Here is a 13,359-nt window from a genome sequence, read left to right as displayed (position 1 = left end):
TCCACGAAACCTCCTTTTATCTATAAATAGTGTACAGCACAAGGGTTGCAGTAACAAGGCGCGACGAATGAACAACAAAATAGATATTGTTATTGTTTTATACAAAATTCTCCAAATAGCCTGAAGCCGACACTGGTTACATATCGATATCGACAACCTAATAATAATGGCTCTTTTATATGCAGAGCACAATAGATTCTTTACTTTCTCTACAGGCCTTGGTCATGAATCTTAATTTAATTTCAAAAGCTTCATGTACAAGCAAAACGTAAAACGCTGAACTAAATACCCTTTATCTGCTTGTCCCTAAGTTAGATTACAACTCATGTTGTGAAGCAAGGGTTCCTGAAGATAAATAATCTTTTACCCTAATCATAGTTTCTTGATTAGGAATTATTACCAGCAGAGTTGTTTTTGGGACCTTGTAGCTCCATCGGAGAATTGGTGATGCTGCCAACAGATCCCATTGTCTGAGAACTTAGCTGTGGGCTCGCTGGACAAGCCTCGAGGTTGCTTGTGCTCATGGGATGCATTGTACCCGAGCTTATCTGAGGACTCATAGGAGTTCTTTGGTTCATTTGCTGGGGACTCATTGGAGTTCTCTGACTCATTTGCTGGGGACTGGACTGTTGTAGCTGCTGGCTTATTCCAGCTGATGGCGAACCTACTTGGGGTGGTGATAGCACAGACTGAAGAGGGGAACCTGTCGCCTGCTGCTGCGGCTGCTGCTGCTGTGCTTGTTGAGGCAGTTCATGTTGTTGTAGCTGCTGCTGCGGAGACTGAGCTAGCTGCTGAGATGGCTGAGACATAGGCTGCTGTAACTGTTGCTGATGCTGCAACTGCTGTTGTTGAGGTTGCTGCTGGATTTGTTGCTGCTGCTGGAGTTGCTGTTGATTCATGTAAAGATTCATTCCAGGCATCAGCTTAGGTGGGCCCATGTTACCCATAGCAGCAGCTCGCTGCAGGTTAGCTCGGTTTAATGAATTCTGATCCAACATGGAAAGACCAGCTGAACTGGGGTGCATCTGCCTCGCACCTGACACGCCACTTATCCCGGCTTGGGGAGCCCCCATAACACCTCCTCTATTTGTCATGTTCATCCTAAGCTGTGTAAACAGAGCGTTTTGCTGTGGTGTTAATGCACCAGATCGGAGTTGCTGGCTTATAGCATTCAAATTTGATGCTGGATTCAGATTCATTGGGTTCTGTCCCATATTTCCGATGCCAGGGACAGACATTGATGATGAAATTCCAGTTCCCCCAATCCCTCTTCCTGCCATATTTAATTGGTTGCCTAAAGCTCCGAGCCCAGCAATACTGTTTCCCATGCTTCCCATACCCATCATGCCTGATCCTAGCCCCATCATAATCTTCTTCTGCATCGCCGCTTGCTGCTGCTGCTGTAACATCTGCAGTTGGAGAGGCGAATACTTGTTGGCCATCTGACCACCCGGTTGCATAGCAGAGCTCTGGCTCATTGAGTTGATGGCTGATAGCGGATTTGTAGGCAGTATCATGGATGGTCTCTGCATTTGTGGATGCTGTTGTTGTGTAAACATGGACTGTTGATTTTTCTGCTGTGAATGTGATGACAGTAATGCTGACTGTTGTGGGTCAAGCTGTTGTGGTTGCATAGGCATGGAGACACCAGACAACAGTCCTTGAGACATTTGCAAGGCTTGAGAATTTGCTGGAGGAAGCATCCTTGCATTTCCAAGAATATTCTGGGTTGAGTTAACAGGTGCACTTCCAGCATTCCCCTGTTTCGATGCCTCACCAGACGCTTGTCCAGCAACTGCATCTCCATACTGTTGCATATCGTTTGCAGAGTAACCTCTTGGATAACCACCTGCAGTATTTGGTTGGCTTCCGATTGGGCCAGTATCCCCATGGTTTGGCTTTGCCAGAATATGTTCTTCCATGATGTATCCTTCACTGGCCATCTGCATAAGCATATAAATCAATCTGTAAGTAGCTGAGCCATAGAACCAAGAACTTGATGTAATTGATTCAGAATTCGAGATATACCAGTAATTTAAATTGAGCTGCAAGTAGATCGGCGATGTGCTGTGACAAGGTGACAAATAAGCAAGTCAGCATAAATACCAGAAAATAAGTGGTGTATATATATGATAATAGTCAATCATCCATTGTCCACCAACACCCCCTTTCCACCGCATGGACGAGAAGGAAAAACAAGCAGAAGCAACTAACAAGAGAGAAGTATCCATAGAACAACCAACCATATTCATAATTACATAAAGCATTCACAAACGAGATATAAACCCCTAGATCATGACCCATCAACCAATAAAAATTACTGAATGTGGACTCAGCATTACATTACATGTTAGTGCATGCAAGTTGAAGAGATATTTTTGATCAAAATGGAATGAGTCGATAATAGTCAAATTTTCTGTGAACTTACTGTATTGGGCAACGCTAAGAAAAAATCTTCAGCCAAAGAAACATCACCATCATCTATGTCTCCTTGATACCATGCTACTGTCCCATCGACGGACTTCTCTGACATAACAAGTTTTGTTCTTATTTTAGGGACGAAGGAAGAGACAGTACCTGAAATGATACTGGAGTCAGAGTCAATTACATAGAGAAATCTACTAATCGACAGATATCAAGTTGAAACAGAAAACAGACCTTGCATTACACGTTCCATCTTAGCAAAGTTCATGACTCTCTTCTTGCATGTATTCATACTGCCACCAAAAATAGATTTTGATAATGCTTTGTCCTCGTCTTTGAAGTCCTCTTCGTTAGACAGGTTCGATAAACAATTCGCCAGGGACTGCTTAGCATACACACGAGGTCTTCGTGAGTACTCATCCACCTTATGCTTTTTGCAGTTTAGTTGGTACCTAAAAATGGAAGACGAAACTGGATCAACCAACAAATGAAATTTATAGAATACAGCATCAAAAACATGTTCATGCACCAACAAAATTTATTTGTACAAATGCAATTAGATAAGGAGTGGTACAATTCCAACAATGCTCTAGTGTAAAACCAAAATCAGAATTTGGAGAAGTATCACATAAGTGAAAGTAAAAATCATAAAAAAAGAATATGACGGGAATAACCTCAACAAAACAGGCTTCATAAAATTCATACCTTGCAGCAACTCGTTCAATCTTTGAAAATCTATCTAGGATTGCATGATCGCCCGAAGTTTGGGGTCCTACTGCAGGGCTCCTTGCATTAACTGGGACACTCACAGTATTGACACTAACAGGAGAACCAACAGTGCTCATAACTTGCGTCTTAGGAAGAGAATTTGTCCTCCGTTTTGCAGCCATTTGGGTTTGGTGTTGTCTTTGCTGCATAGCATCATTAGCACTAGAACCCACAGACTGAGTAGCACCAATAGCAGGAATAGAAGTGACAGCCTTGTCCTTTTGAGCTGCTGCAACTGCTCCATAGTGGTTCCCCATTGAACCACCAGAAAACTCACCAGACTTCGATGAATGTGGGGACTGTGGTGGAGCACCTGCCGATAATCGAGGACTTTGAGCCGATATTCTTCTACTATATTGTTCTTCCTTTCTTGGGTCTTTTTCAATCTGCTGACCAGGATTAACATTCCATGATGTTTGAGGAAAATTTGATCTCATGAATGCGTTATGGGGCATCCTTGACTGAATACGCGGATCCAATTCATTTGCATCACTTCCCACCCCCGGCATATTGTTTCGCATGCTACCATCAATTTTACCAGTCTCAAATGGCTCTTCTTTTGATGTGTATCGCATTGTCCCCTGTTGTGAAGCTGGGAATTGCATGGGACCACCTTCCTGGTTCATAACCCCTTCCATTTGCTGTGGAGAAAACCTCGCGATATTTGTATTTGGATACTGAATACTTCTGCCTAGCATGTCTTGCTGTTGTAGAAGCGTATTTTTCCAATTCGTATCGGTTCCATGAAGGCCATCCATGCGTTGCCCTAATTGTTGATGTGGAACCCCATCAGGGCCCATGTGTGAAACCCTTGTCCGTTTATTCAAACCAGGCATAGAAGAGATTTGTCCTTCTTGACTTTCCCTCTTTCTTTGAAAAGATGTACCGGGGTTCATACTATCAGAGCCATAAGACATCATCGCATCCAGTCCTCCAGGTGATGCTCCAGAGACACTGACAGAATTTGATCCCTGATCCTGCATGTTTCTTATATTTCCAGTTCCCAGGTACCTTTGTTGTTGAGGTGGTATCAAGGCCATAGAGGAATTTGGAGTATCATGCAAGGGCTGAGTTCTTAAACCCGTCAGCATATTAGTACCAGGATTTTGAATAGCCTGGTTGTTATGGGTTTGCTGCATTATCAAATGCCCCGGCATATTTCCTCGCTCCGAACTTTCAGGAAGCCGATCAATGCAAACCTTTTTCCCATGCATCTTGTTCTGAGACATGACCGTCACTTCTGCCATTTGCCTTAATCTCTTTTTCCGCAAAGTAGAAAGAGACAAATCGAGCTACGGGGTAGAAAAAACTATTAGACATTATCAAAGCAACTGAGAAGAGAAAATACAAGGAGTCTTTTGAATGAGATATTACCTTGGCAGAGACAGGGTTCTTACTCAGCCTATCAAGTCTGGGTACAGGATCCAGACAGAGTTCAGGTTGTAGGGCTTTCAATATTCTGGACTCCACTTCCTGTGTTGATGCAAGGATCAGTACAGAAGATAATACTTTCAGTGTTAATATATATGACATATAATCCAAGAGCTACAGTGATTAGTTGATTACCATGAGATCACCATATGTCCATGAGTTGTCTGACATGGATGGAATATCTTTTACCACATTCTCAAGTGACATCTTAAGACGCAATTTATTTACTACAGGAGAGACTTGATCTGGGGTATGTTTCCGATAGTCATGCACCTACAATAGTACATATGTAACAAAAAAGTGAAAAGAAAGCATGATGACATAAGATGATACTTGAGAAGTCAATTAGAGGAATATTAAAACTACTCTATTTTATGTTTACTTCTGGTTATTAGTCCAACGTGTCTCAAAAAACACCTATGAGTTAGGTAGTTGAGCTCCAGTGCAATTATAACATGATAAGTGTAGATACTTTTGTTCAAGTAAAGTTATAGAGATTGTTATGAATTTTAAATAAGTTTGGACTGGTTTCAAAAACTTATGGAAGGCAATGCAATAATTAGAAACTATTTTGTCTTAGTTTTTATACTAGATGGCAGATCATGAAAGGCTTTATCGAAATAAAATGCAACAGATAACTCACCTCACATATAACCACCCCGTCCACAAATTTGCAAGGTATATCTTCCAAAATGTCACCAGGAAGTCTGCCAGCCTCAATAGCCTATCAGAGAAATTAAAGACATTTACTCAGTGGAGCGATACCTCAAAAATAAATTGACAAAATCGAAGTAGGGATAAGTTGGGTTGAACAAGTGAAAGAACAAACATCATCTTCACATCTACTTATTCTAAGTACATTGAATTCATTCACCAAAACTTTGATTATATGTTCGTTCACATAAAAAAATAACATAGTTCTTATTATTTATTTTTCGACATGCAACTTATTTACCGAAAGTAGACTCTCTGCTGCCCTATCATACGGTTGTAAGACCTTTGGAACATCTCGAAAGGATGTCTGTTGCACAGCCTGCTTGAGAAAAATGAATAATTGTTAGATGTGAAGGGTTTAAAACCAAATACAAGAAACTAGAAGATACATTTATATAAATTCTCAGGACATGAAGTTCTACTACATACCTCAGAAGGTTTTCCTACAGAGTACCCATTTGGATAGAGGCTCAATGTGAAGGAAACTTCATGCTCTGCAGAGAAATCAAATACACTCGATATAACATAGCTCAAACTAGCAAAACATAAGGGGTCGAAATGGATGAGATGCTAACCAGGAGATATATCAGGCAAAGATGACTTTGAAAACCCGGAAACATCACCAGCATTGCGTTCATCAATGCCCTGAATCATTCATAAAAAAAATTGGTAATCAATACCAAAATAAGTGACTTTTTAATTAAATGAAATCAACTTATTCATCAGATCCATCACTCACAGTGATATAAGAATATGACTTCACCACCGAAATGTTCTAAAGTCGGATTTCACGATAATTTCAAATTTTCCAAACTAGAATTTTATTTAGGGAAACGGATAATTACAGATTATTCCGGTAGTAAATAGTTTAGTAAAATTCTCAGTAAATTACCTTTGTTTTCCCAGATAGAACGATTGCTTTCGAATTCAGCTCTTCTGGAGACTCAGGAGTAGCCGAGTCAGTGACAATCTTAGGCCGGAACTTTCTACCAACCTTGGATATCTTAAACGAGACACCCATGGCGAACTCTCTCTAGAGATCAAGCTCAAACCCAGTCTGGGTACTGCTACTACTCCAGCCTAAAAGAATGATACAAAAATGAGCCGAGACCATAAAAATTGAAGATAATATAATCTAAGAAACAACGAATCAAGAAATTGAAACCTTATGAGCTCGTTCCAGAGAAGATCATTAAAGCAACAGCTCCAATTGCGTTTGAATCGGATAGAAAAGAGCAATCAAATAGGTTCTAAGGATCGAGCAATGGAGAATTCACAAACACAGGTGGGAAATTTTTGAAGTAGATGAGATCGAAGAAATGATATGTTAGGGTTCTTCCTTACTTCAATGTAGCAAAAAAAGAAATTTTCTTTTTCGGTGTTGCTGGGCGAGTTTGTGTGCACACTTGGATTTCGGTTAAAGACAAACCGGAAACAACCAGTAATTTCGATTTAATTATAACCAGCGGTTAATCATATTTGGGAGGGCAAAATCGACTTTAATGCAGTTAGGGTTTTGCGTGATTTTCATCCTTCACCCTTATAAGCAGGACCTTGAGTTTCCTCGCCTCCTCCTGTGTGATTTATAAAGCTGAAGCTTATCTCGGCGATTGAGTCCCGGAGAAGCAGAAGAAGAAGAAGAGATATACGAGAATGGCGACCAATGGATCTGCTAGCTCAGCGCAGCTCTCCCAGAAGGAAGCTGACATCAGGATGATGTGTGCCGCTGAGGTTCATCTCGGAACCAAGAATTGCAATTACCAGATGGAAAGATACGTCTTCAAGAGACGCAACGACGGTATATATCTCGTGTTTTTATATCAGTCTCTTGTATTTGCAATATAGATGATTTTATAGTGTTGAGATTGTGGATTCATTTGTATGTTTATGTGTCTCTTGGTTTTGGTTTTCACTTGTTTATGATCTCTCTGCTGCTTTGTTTTAGATGGGTTTTGGATTTATTTGTCGTTTTAAGTACTTCACAGTTTTATCTACATAGTAGAGTTTGAGACGATGGATCTAAACAGAGGCTCATTTGAAATGCTCAGACTCTGAGACTAGCTTCATTTCATCACTCTCTTTTCTCTGCATTTGCCTTATATAACAAACAATAGTCTTGTTTTTGTGTCGTCTGTGGCGTGCTTGTCTACTTTAGTTTGTCATGAAGAGATGAGCAAGGGTTTCGGGTTTCATTTGGTTTATTTTGAATTTGTGTATGTTGATGGTAAATTTAACCTTTAAAAAACTGTTTGGGGTTTGAATGAGTTCGCTGACGTTTAGAGATTGTATGGGTGCAAGTGTCTATTTTTGCTTATACATTTCTGCTGCTTTCTAAACTCTGTAGTGCGAAATGAAGAGGTTGAAACTTAGTATTTTTTTGAAATTTTTGTCCTTCTCAGGTATTTACATCTTCAACCTTGGCAAAACATGGGAGAAGCTCCAGATGGCTGCCCGAGTTATTGTTGCCATTGAAAACCCACAGGACATCATTGTTCAGTCTGCTAGGCCCTATGGTCAGAGAGCTGTCCTGAAGTTTGCTCAATACACTGGAGCCAATGCCATTGCTGGAAGGCACACTCCTGGTACCTTCACCAATCAGATGCAAACATCCTTCAGTGAGCCAAGGCTTCTGATTCTTACTGACCCGAGAACTGACCACCAGGTAAAACTCTTCTTTAGATTTTGTACCTATGTCTTTTTCTTACTACCAGTGATGGTTTTGTATTGATTTTGATTAATATCTTGTCTTGCAGCCAATCAAGGAAGGTGCTTTGGGAAACATTCCCATCATTGCTTTCTGTGACACAGACTCTCCAATGAGATTTGTTGACATTGGTATCCCTGCCAACAACAAGGGAAAGCACAGCATTGGGTGTCTCTTCTGGCTTCTTGCTCGCATGGTCCTTCAGATGCGTGGAACTATTCGTGCCGGACAGAAGTGGGATGTCATGGTAAGAGGGATAAATCATTTTTGGATCTCTCTGTGTTATTACAAAGTCAACAGTTCAGTTTAACTTATTTTTTTGTCTACTGACTGCTTCATATTTTGTGTTGTTGTACAGGTTGACCTGTTCTTTTACAGGGAGCCTGAGGAGGCTAAGCCAGATGATGAAGATGAAGCTGCCCCTCCCACTGATTTTGGACTCCCTGCTCCAGAATACGGAATGGCTGGTGGAGACCAATGGACCACCGCTCAGATCCCTGATGGTGCATGGCCAGGAGAAGCTCAGGCGCCAATCGCTGCTGCACCTGCTGCTTCTTGGAGTGACTCTGCTGGTGAGTTTTTGTCAGATATAACTAGAAACACTATTCTTGTTCTGGATCTCTCAACACACGATCTTGGTTTCTAATGCTTTCTCCTTGGGTTTTCTTTTTTTGCTTTTCCAGCTCCAGCAGCAGAAGGTGGATGGGACACTGCCGCACCACCCCAAGGTGCTCCAGCTGCTGGTTGGGAATAAAGTTGATAGCCTTGCTTTAATGGTTATAGACATGCTTTTTTGTTACTGTCGGGATTGAAGAGTTATCGTAACTGTTTTTCTTCTCACTTGTTTCTCTTAAGACCCTTAGAGTATTCTGTTTTGCACTTCTTTTTTTTGTTTTGAATCAAAATTTCTACTATATTATCCCTTGCGCTTTATCAAAAATATGAATTGATATTGTGGTTCATCACACAATTCTCTCTACATCTTGTTGCATGGAAACTCTTGAAAATGCAAAACCCACATTAAAGAAGTAGAAAACAATGCGAAGTTGTACTTTTCGTATTGATAAATTGAAGATACTTTGCATGTAGTGATTGCTACACAGCAAGAATTCATGTCTTTTTGTGCCAGAGAATTGTTTATGACCAAAGATCTTTGTTATTGTCTCCATCAAAGAGACTACTCAGAGATGTTTTGGAATCACAATTTCCCTCCATAATTGAGATCTGCGAGAGACATTTCGGTCTGGTTCTCGAAAGCTCGAAACTCTTCCGAAAGCAGAGCTTAACGTTGCCTTCTTCTTCTTTTGGAGGAGGTTGTAAAAGCTTTCTTTGTGAAAATTGGTGGAGTAATAGATTTTAGATACAATTGGCTACGAAATCCATTGACGACTGTTTTAATTAAATTTTGTGTAGAAAAATTGCAGACTAAACTTTTTTGATGCAAATTACAGAAATACTCTTAAATAAAACAAATGAATAAATCGTTTCAAAAAGAAAATTATTAGAAAACAATACAATCTAATTTTATTATATCATTTGGATTACTTTTGTATTTATATAATATAATATTAGAAATAAAAAGTTATGTGAGGATATAAAAGATGTTAAAAATATTACTTTGTAATGAATATTAATTTTTGGACAATTTGGAATCAAGGTTTCAAATTGCATTATATTCTTTTACTCTCCTTTCTATGGTGAAAATAGGAAGTTACAGAAGATAGTCTTGATATTACAGAATATACAAAACACATCATAGAAGAAAATAACACGATTTAAAGGGTCAATCTCGATATTGACAAGAGTGAGGGATGAACGATAATTCAACCTTTATTTTTTTTTAAAAAGAAACTTGCTAAGTTTCAGGACCAAAGATCTATGTTGTTGTCTCCACCTAAGAGACTACTCAGAGATGTCAAGGAATCACAACCTCCCTCCATAAACGGAATCTGCGAGAAACATTCAGTCTGGTTCTCGAAAGCTAGAAGCTCTTCTGAAAGCAGAGTAGCATTAACGTTGCCTTCTTCTTCACTACCATTAGTTTCCTGTTTTTTCTTCGCATCTCCCATGATGACATCTTCGAGCCATTGTGTATCGATCAGAAGTGTGTCAGCATTATTCTCCTCCCACAAGAAATCAGTATGGCTACTACTAGGCACCGAGCTAGCCACGGCCAATCCAAGATCAGCCCCATGCTTCTTCTCTTCTATCAGTTGCACAGTCTTGGCAACATCTTTGCGTTTCTTGAAGGATTCGTTAGGGAAATTGAGCTTAGCTTTGGCTCCTCGGATTCTCTTAGCTTCAAGATCATAAGCTCTAGCAGCATCTTCAGCTGTGTTGAAAGTCCCGAGCCAAACTCGAACTCCTTTGATTGGATCACGAATCTCAGCTGCCCATCTCCCCCAAGGTCGTCTTCTTATTCCTCTGTACCGACTGCTCTGTTTCTTCCTCCCATCTAAAGCTGAGCCTATATCCATGGATACAAAAAAAGTTCAGATCTTTGAGACCATATTGAACAACGAAGCTATGAATACAAACAAAACAAGAGAATCATAACTCACCTGATGCACGTTTACGAGTCGAAGACAAGTCTGGCTCGAATTCTTCGAAATCTCCGTTGAAATCATCGATTGAGCAATCAAAGACAGCCTTACTTGTCCAAGAAGACTTCCTACCTCTCCCAGTATTGTCCTGATCCGACCGAGACGGCGTTATGTAATCGGAAATTACAGCTCCTCCGCACATTTTTTTTTTTTTTTCTCAAAAAGGTGTAAATAATAAAGTTTTGTGTTCAAAGTAGAATCTTTTTGCTTTGTGTGTGTTTCTCATTGTTGCTCTGTATCACTAACTCTTATATGCAAAACAAAAAAGACTAACGCGTTATGACAATTGGGTCTAGTGGGTATTAGTTAATTTTTTACTGTTTGCTTTGTTTTGCCTTTGGCCTTTGCCATAGGTTAATTTTTTTTTTTATTATATGTCTTTGTTAATGATATGCATTTAGCTAAGTTATGAATATTATGACTCAGTTTCTTAAATTTAACATGCGATCTTATCCTCTTCATTTTTTCTTTTCTTGGGGGTAACTCCAATCTTATCTTTTCACTAATATCTTTTACGTAAATGAATCATATATTAAGCTTCTTTATTTTTCATGACTGTATATTTGAGTTTTAATGACGGTTATTCTTTAGCTTTTCATCGATATATTTGAGTTTTAATGTGTCGTATAATATACGTTTTAAATTTATTTACATGTTATTTTAACCTATATTTATAATGACCAAGCATAATATCATAGAATATGAATCTTACCGATAATGTAAATTATAAAACAGTGAATAAAGGATTAATTTGAAGATTAACATTTCTAACTAAATTACAATTATTTTCCGCTTCTAGTACACCATTTTTAAACAATATATATTTTTACCTTCTTACATTCCAATAAATTGTAATGTTTCAAAACGAACCAAAAATTTGAAAGAAAAATGAAATATTACAGTCCTTTCCTTACATCTACAACTTAAAATCTCTCATTTCATAAATCTACGACATATCTCACATTCATCTATTTTGTTACACAAGTTTAGTTAGTTTCTGTATATATATTTATACTTTATAAATAATAGTTACCAAATGGTCTAGTAAACGTTTTTTAATAGTTTTATTAGTAATATTGAAGAACAATACCTTTGTAGTATACCACTGGTTACTGGTTTCGGTTGGTTCCTTTATTCACCTATCAAGAGGTCGACATGTGTTTCAACCAATGTATTAGGGGTTATTGCGTGATTAAGTAAAAACCTTAATGGAATAACTGTAATGAAAACAATAGATCTGTACAGCTGTTGGCTACAACTTGTTATATATTTAACAAAAAAATAATTAATTATAATTGTTATTACTAGTTGTTAATCTTGCTTTAGGGGTATGGCCTTTAATTTAGAAACCATAAGTAGTCTCTAATACTGACTAACTAACCCATGGTTTTCTCCACTAATCATTTTCAATGCTAAACTAATCTGTCGACCTAACTTTGAATCTTTGTCAAGAGGCTAATCAAATCCCTATAGCTCGCCGATCGAGTGGTTAATTTAAAGACTAGTTGAGTATATTAAATGGACAAATAAAATAATTTGCACCGAATCAAATGTTCACAATGGCCACGACACACGAAAATGGGATTTCATACGTCGAGGAACCTTTCATGTGATGTGGCTAAATGTTCTCTTCGACAATGATATTATTGATATGCATATATTTGATTTGACCATATATTAGCATCGTCATTAGTTTCTTTTTTTTTCCCTTAACAAAAAAAGAGTATGTATATCTCGTAAATCTGGGGAATAATATCACGAAACTTAGGTTTAAGAAAGTTAATGATCATTTTTATGGAATTATTCCAAAAATAAAGTTAACTTATTGACGTGCATTAAAGACTACACAATTAACATATATTATGATGAGAACTATGTATATAAATATAATTCCGAATCTTTGTCTCAATTCTCAAAGAACTCTTGTGATCTCATAATCATCATCTTTTATTCCTTGTCTTCAATATGGAGGATGGAGAAGCTTCAACGATTACTTGCTTACCGACCACGAAACAAAACCCTAACTTGCTTGTCAACCAAAAGAAAGAGAGCAAAGAACAAAAGCCTAAAACCACCAAAGGTCGACAGAAGATAGAGATCAAGCGGATCACAGAGGAGAACCGAAGGCAAGTGACGTTTTCGAAACGAAGAAGCGGTCTTTTCAAAAAAGCGGCCGAACTAAGCGTTCTCTGCGGCGCACAGATTGGTATCATAACGTTTTCACGCAGCGAGAGGATCTACTCGTTTGGTAACGTGGGCACACTCATCGATAAATACTTGCGCAAGACTCCGGTGATGCTGAGGTCAAATCGTGGCGGCGACGTGCCAACGGGAGAGGAGAACAACGACGGTTTGATGTGGTGGGAGAGAGCGGTGGAGAGTGTACCGGAGGAGGATATGGAAGAGTACAAGAAGGCGTTGAGTGCGTTGAGGGAGAATCTACTGACGAGGATCTACCAGATGGGTAATGATAGGACGGCTGAGAATCTTCCGGCGTTTCCAAATGATATGGCTATGGCTGATTGGAAACTGACTAATGAGAATCTGATGGCTAGGAACAATCGAGGTTATGTCGGTAACGATGCTGGTTTGGACTTTGGGGTTCCATTTATGTCTCAAAAACCTAGACAGTGAAGTGTTTTCATGTTATTACATATAGACGTAGGTTGATTCTAAATTATAAATTCGTTTACCTAAATTAACTAATGCATGGTT

General features: G+C 38.9%; 4 protein-coding genes across 5 annotated transcripts; 2 read left to right on the top strand and 2 right to left on the bottom strand.

Annotated features, from left to right (window-relative positions):
* On the bottom strand, positions 1-6,703 carry LOC17895248. Of its 2 annotated transcripts, none has more exons than XM_023787381.1 (13): positions 6,503-6,703; positions 6,230-6,417; positions 5,913-5,982; positions 5,767-5,831; positions 5,579-5,656; positions 5,267-5,347; positions 4,759-4,896; positions 4,567-4,665; positions 3,130-4,484; positions 2,659-2,876; positions 2,429-2,577; positions 2,029-2,067; positions 1-1,943 (listed from the first exon to the last, which is right to left on the bottom strand). In XM_023787381.1, the coding sequence occupies exons 2-13, from the start codon at positions 6,356-6,358 to the stop codon at positions 387-389; spliced, it is 3,978 nt and encodes a 1,325-aa protein (XP_023643149.1). In that variant the 5' UTR covers positions 6,359-6,417; positions 6,503-6,703; the 3' UTR covers positions 1-386. The 2 variants fall into 2 exon arrangements, with proteins under 2 accessions (XP_023643149.1, XP_023643150.1); XM_023787382.1 differs by having other exon boundaries at positions 6,230-6,407.
* Positions 6,704-6,910: 207 nt separating this feature from the next.
* LOC17896426 (40S ribosomal protein Sa-1) lies at positions 6,911-9,006 on the top strand. Its single transcript, XM_006302557.2, has 5 exons — positions 6,911-7,135; positions 7,737-7,999; positions 8,091-8,288; positions 8,400-8,613; positions 8,725-9,006. Exons 1-5 carry the CDS (start codon positions 6,991-6,993, stop codon positions 8,793-8,795), a joined length of 891 nt encoding a protein of 296 aa, XP_006302619.1. The 5' UTR covers positions 6,911-6,990; the 3' UTR covers positions 8,796-9,006.
* Positions 9,007-9,704: 698 nt separating this feature from the next.
* Positions 9,705-10,880, bottom strand: LOC17894974 (ethylene-responsive transcription factor ERF073). Its single transcript, XM_006302639.2, has 2 exons — positions 10,603-10,880; positions 9,705-10,508 (listed from the first exon to the last, which is right to left on the bottom strand). The coding sequence occupies exons 1-2, from the start codon at positions 10,784-10,786 to the stop codon at positions 9,904-9,906; spliced, it is 789 nt and encodes a 262-aa protein (XP_006302701.1). The 5' UTR covers positions 10,787-10,880; the 3' UTR covers positions 9,705-9,903.
* A 1,729-nt stretch (positions 10,881-12,609) lies between these two features.
* LOC17895930 (agamous-like MADS-box protein AGL61) lies at positions 12,610-13,278 on the top strand. Its single transcript, XM_006301348.1, has one exon. It carries the CDS (start codon positions 12,610-12,612, stop codon positions 13,276-13,278), a length of 669 nt encoding a protein of 222 aa, XP_006301410.1.
* Positions 13,279-13,359: the final 81 nt, after the last annotated feature.

The sequence above is a fragment of the Capsella rubella genome, unplaced genomic scaffold (genome assembly GCF_000375325.1).
Source record: "Capsella rubella cultivar Monte Gargano unplaced genomic scaffold, Caprub1_0 scaffold_2, whole genome shotgun sequence".
In the NCBI taxonomy this organism is placed as follows: Eukaryota; Viridiplantae; Streptophyta; class Magnoliopsida; order Brassicales; family Brassicaceae; genus Capsella; species Capsella rubella.
The sequence above is the reverse complement of the archived record's forward strand: the minus strand, read 5'-3'. Positions and strand labels throughout refer to the sequence as shown.

What these genes read in the sequence shown, in the direction of transcription:
- LOC17895248 (XM_023787381.1), bottom strand. Translation starts at nt 6,358, where the DNA reads ATGGGTGTCTCGTTTAAGATATCCAAGGTTGGTAGAAAGTTCCGGCCT. An exon ending in TTTGCCTGATATATCTCCTG is followed by an intron (nt 5,832 to 5,912) that starts GTTAGCATCTCA and finishes ATTTCTCTGCAG; the next exon opens with AGCATGAAGTTTCCTTCACA. An exon ending in ACGGGGTGGTTATATGTGAG is followed by an intron (nt 4,897 to 5,266) that starts GTGAGTTATCTG and finishes GTACTATTGTAG; the next exon opens with GTGCATGACTATCGGAAACA.
- LOC17896426 (XM_006302557.2), top strand. Translation starts at nt 6,991, where the DNA reads ATGGCGACCAATGGATCTGCTAGCTCAGCGCAGCTCTCCCAGAAGGAA. An exon ending in ACCCGAGAACTGACCACCAG is followed by an intron (nt 8,000 to 8,090) that starts GTAAAACTCTTC and finishes CTTGTCTTGCAG; the next exon opens with CCAATCAAGGAAGGTGCTTT. An exon ending in GACAGAAGTGGGATGTCATG is followed by an intron (nt 8,289 to 8,399) that starts GTAAGAGGGATA and finishes GTTGTTGTACAG; the next exon opens with GTTGACCTGTTCTTTTACAG.
- LOC17894974 (XM_006302639.2), bottom strand. Translation starts at nt 10,786, where the DNA reads ATGTGCGGAGGAGCTGTAATTTCCGATTACATAACGCCGTCTCGGTCG. An exon ending in GACTCGTAAACGTGCATCAG is followed by an intron (nt 10,509 to 10,602) that starts GTGAGTTATGAT and finishes CCATGGATATAG; the next exon opens with GCTCAGCTTTAGATGGGAGG.
- LOC17895930 (XM_006301348.1), top strand. Translation starts at nt 12,610, where the DNA reads ATGGAGGATGGAGAAGCTTCAACGATTACTTGCTTACCGACCACGAAA.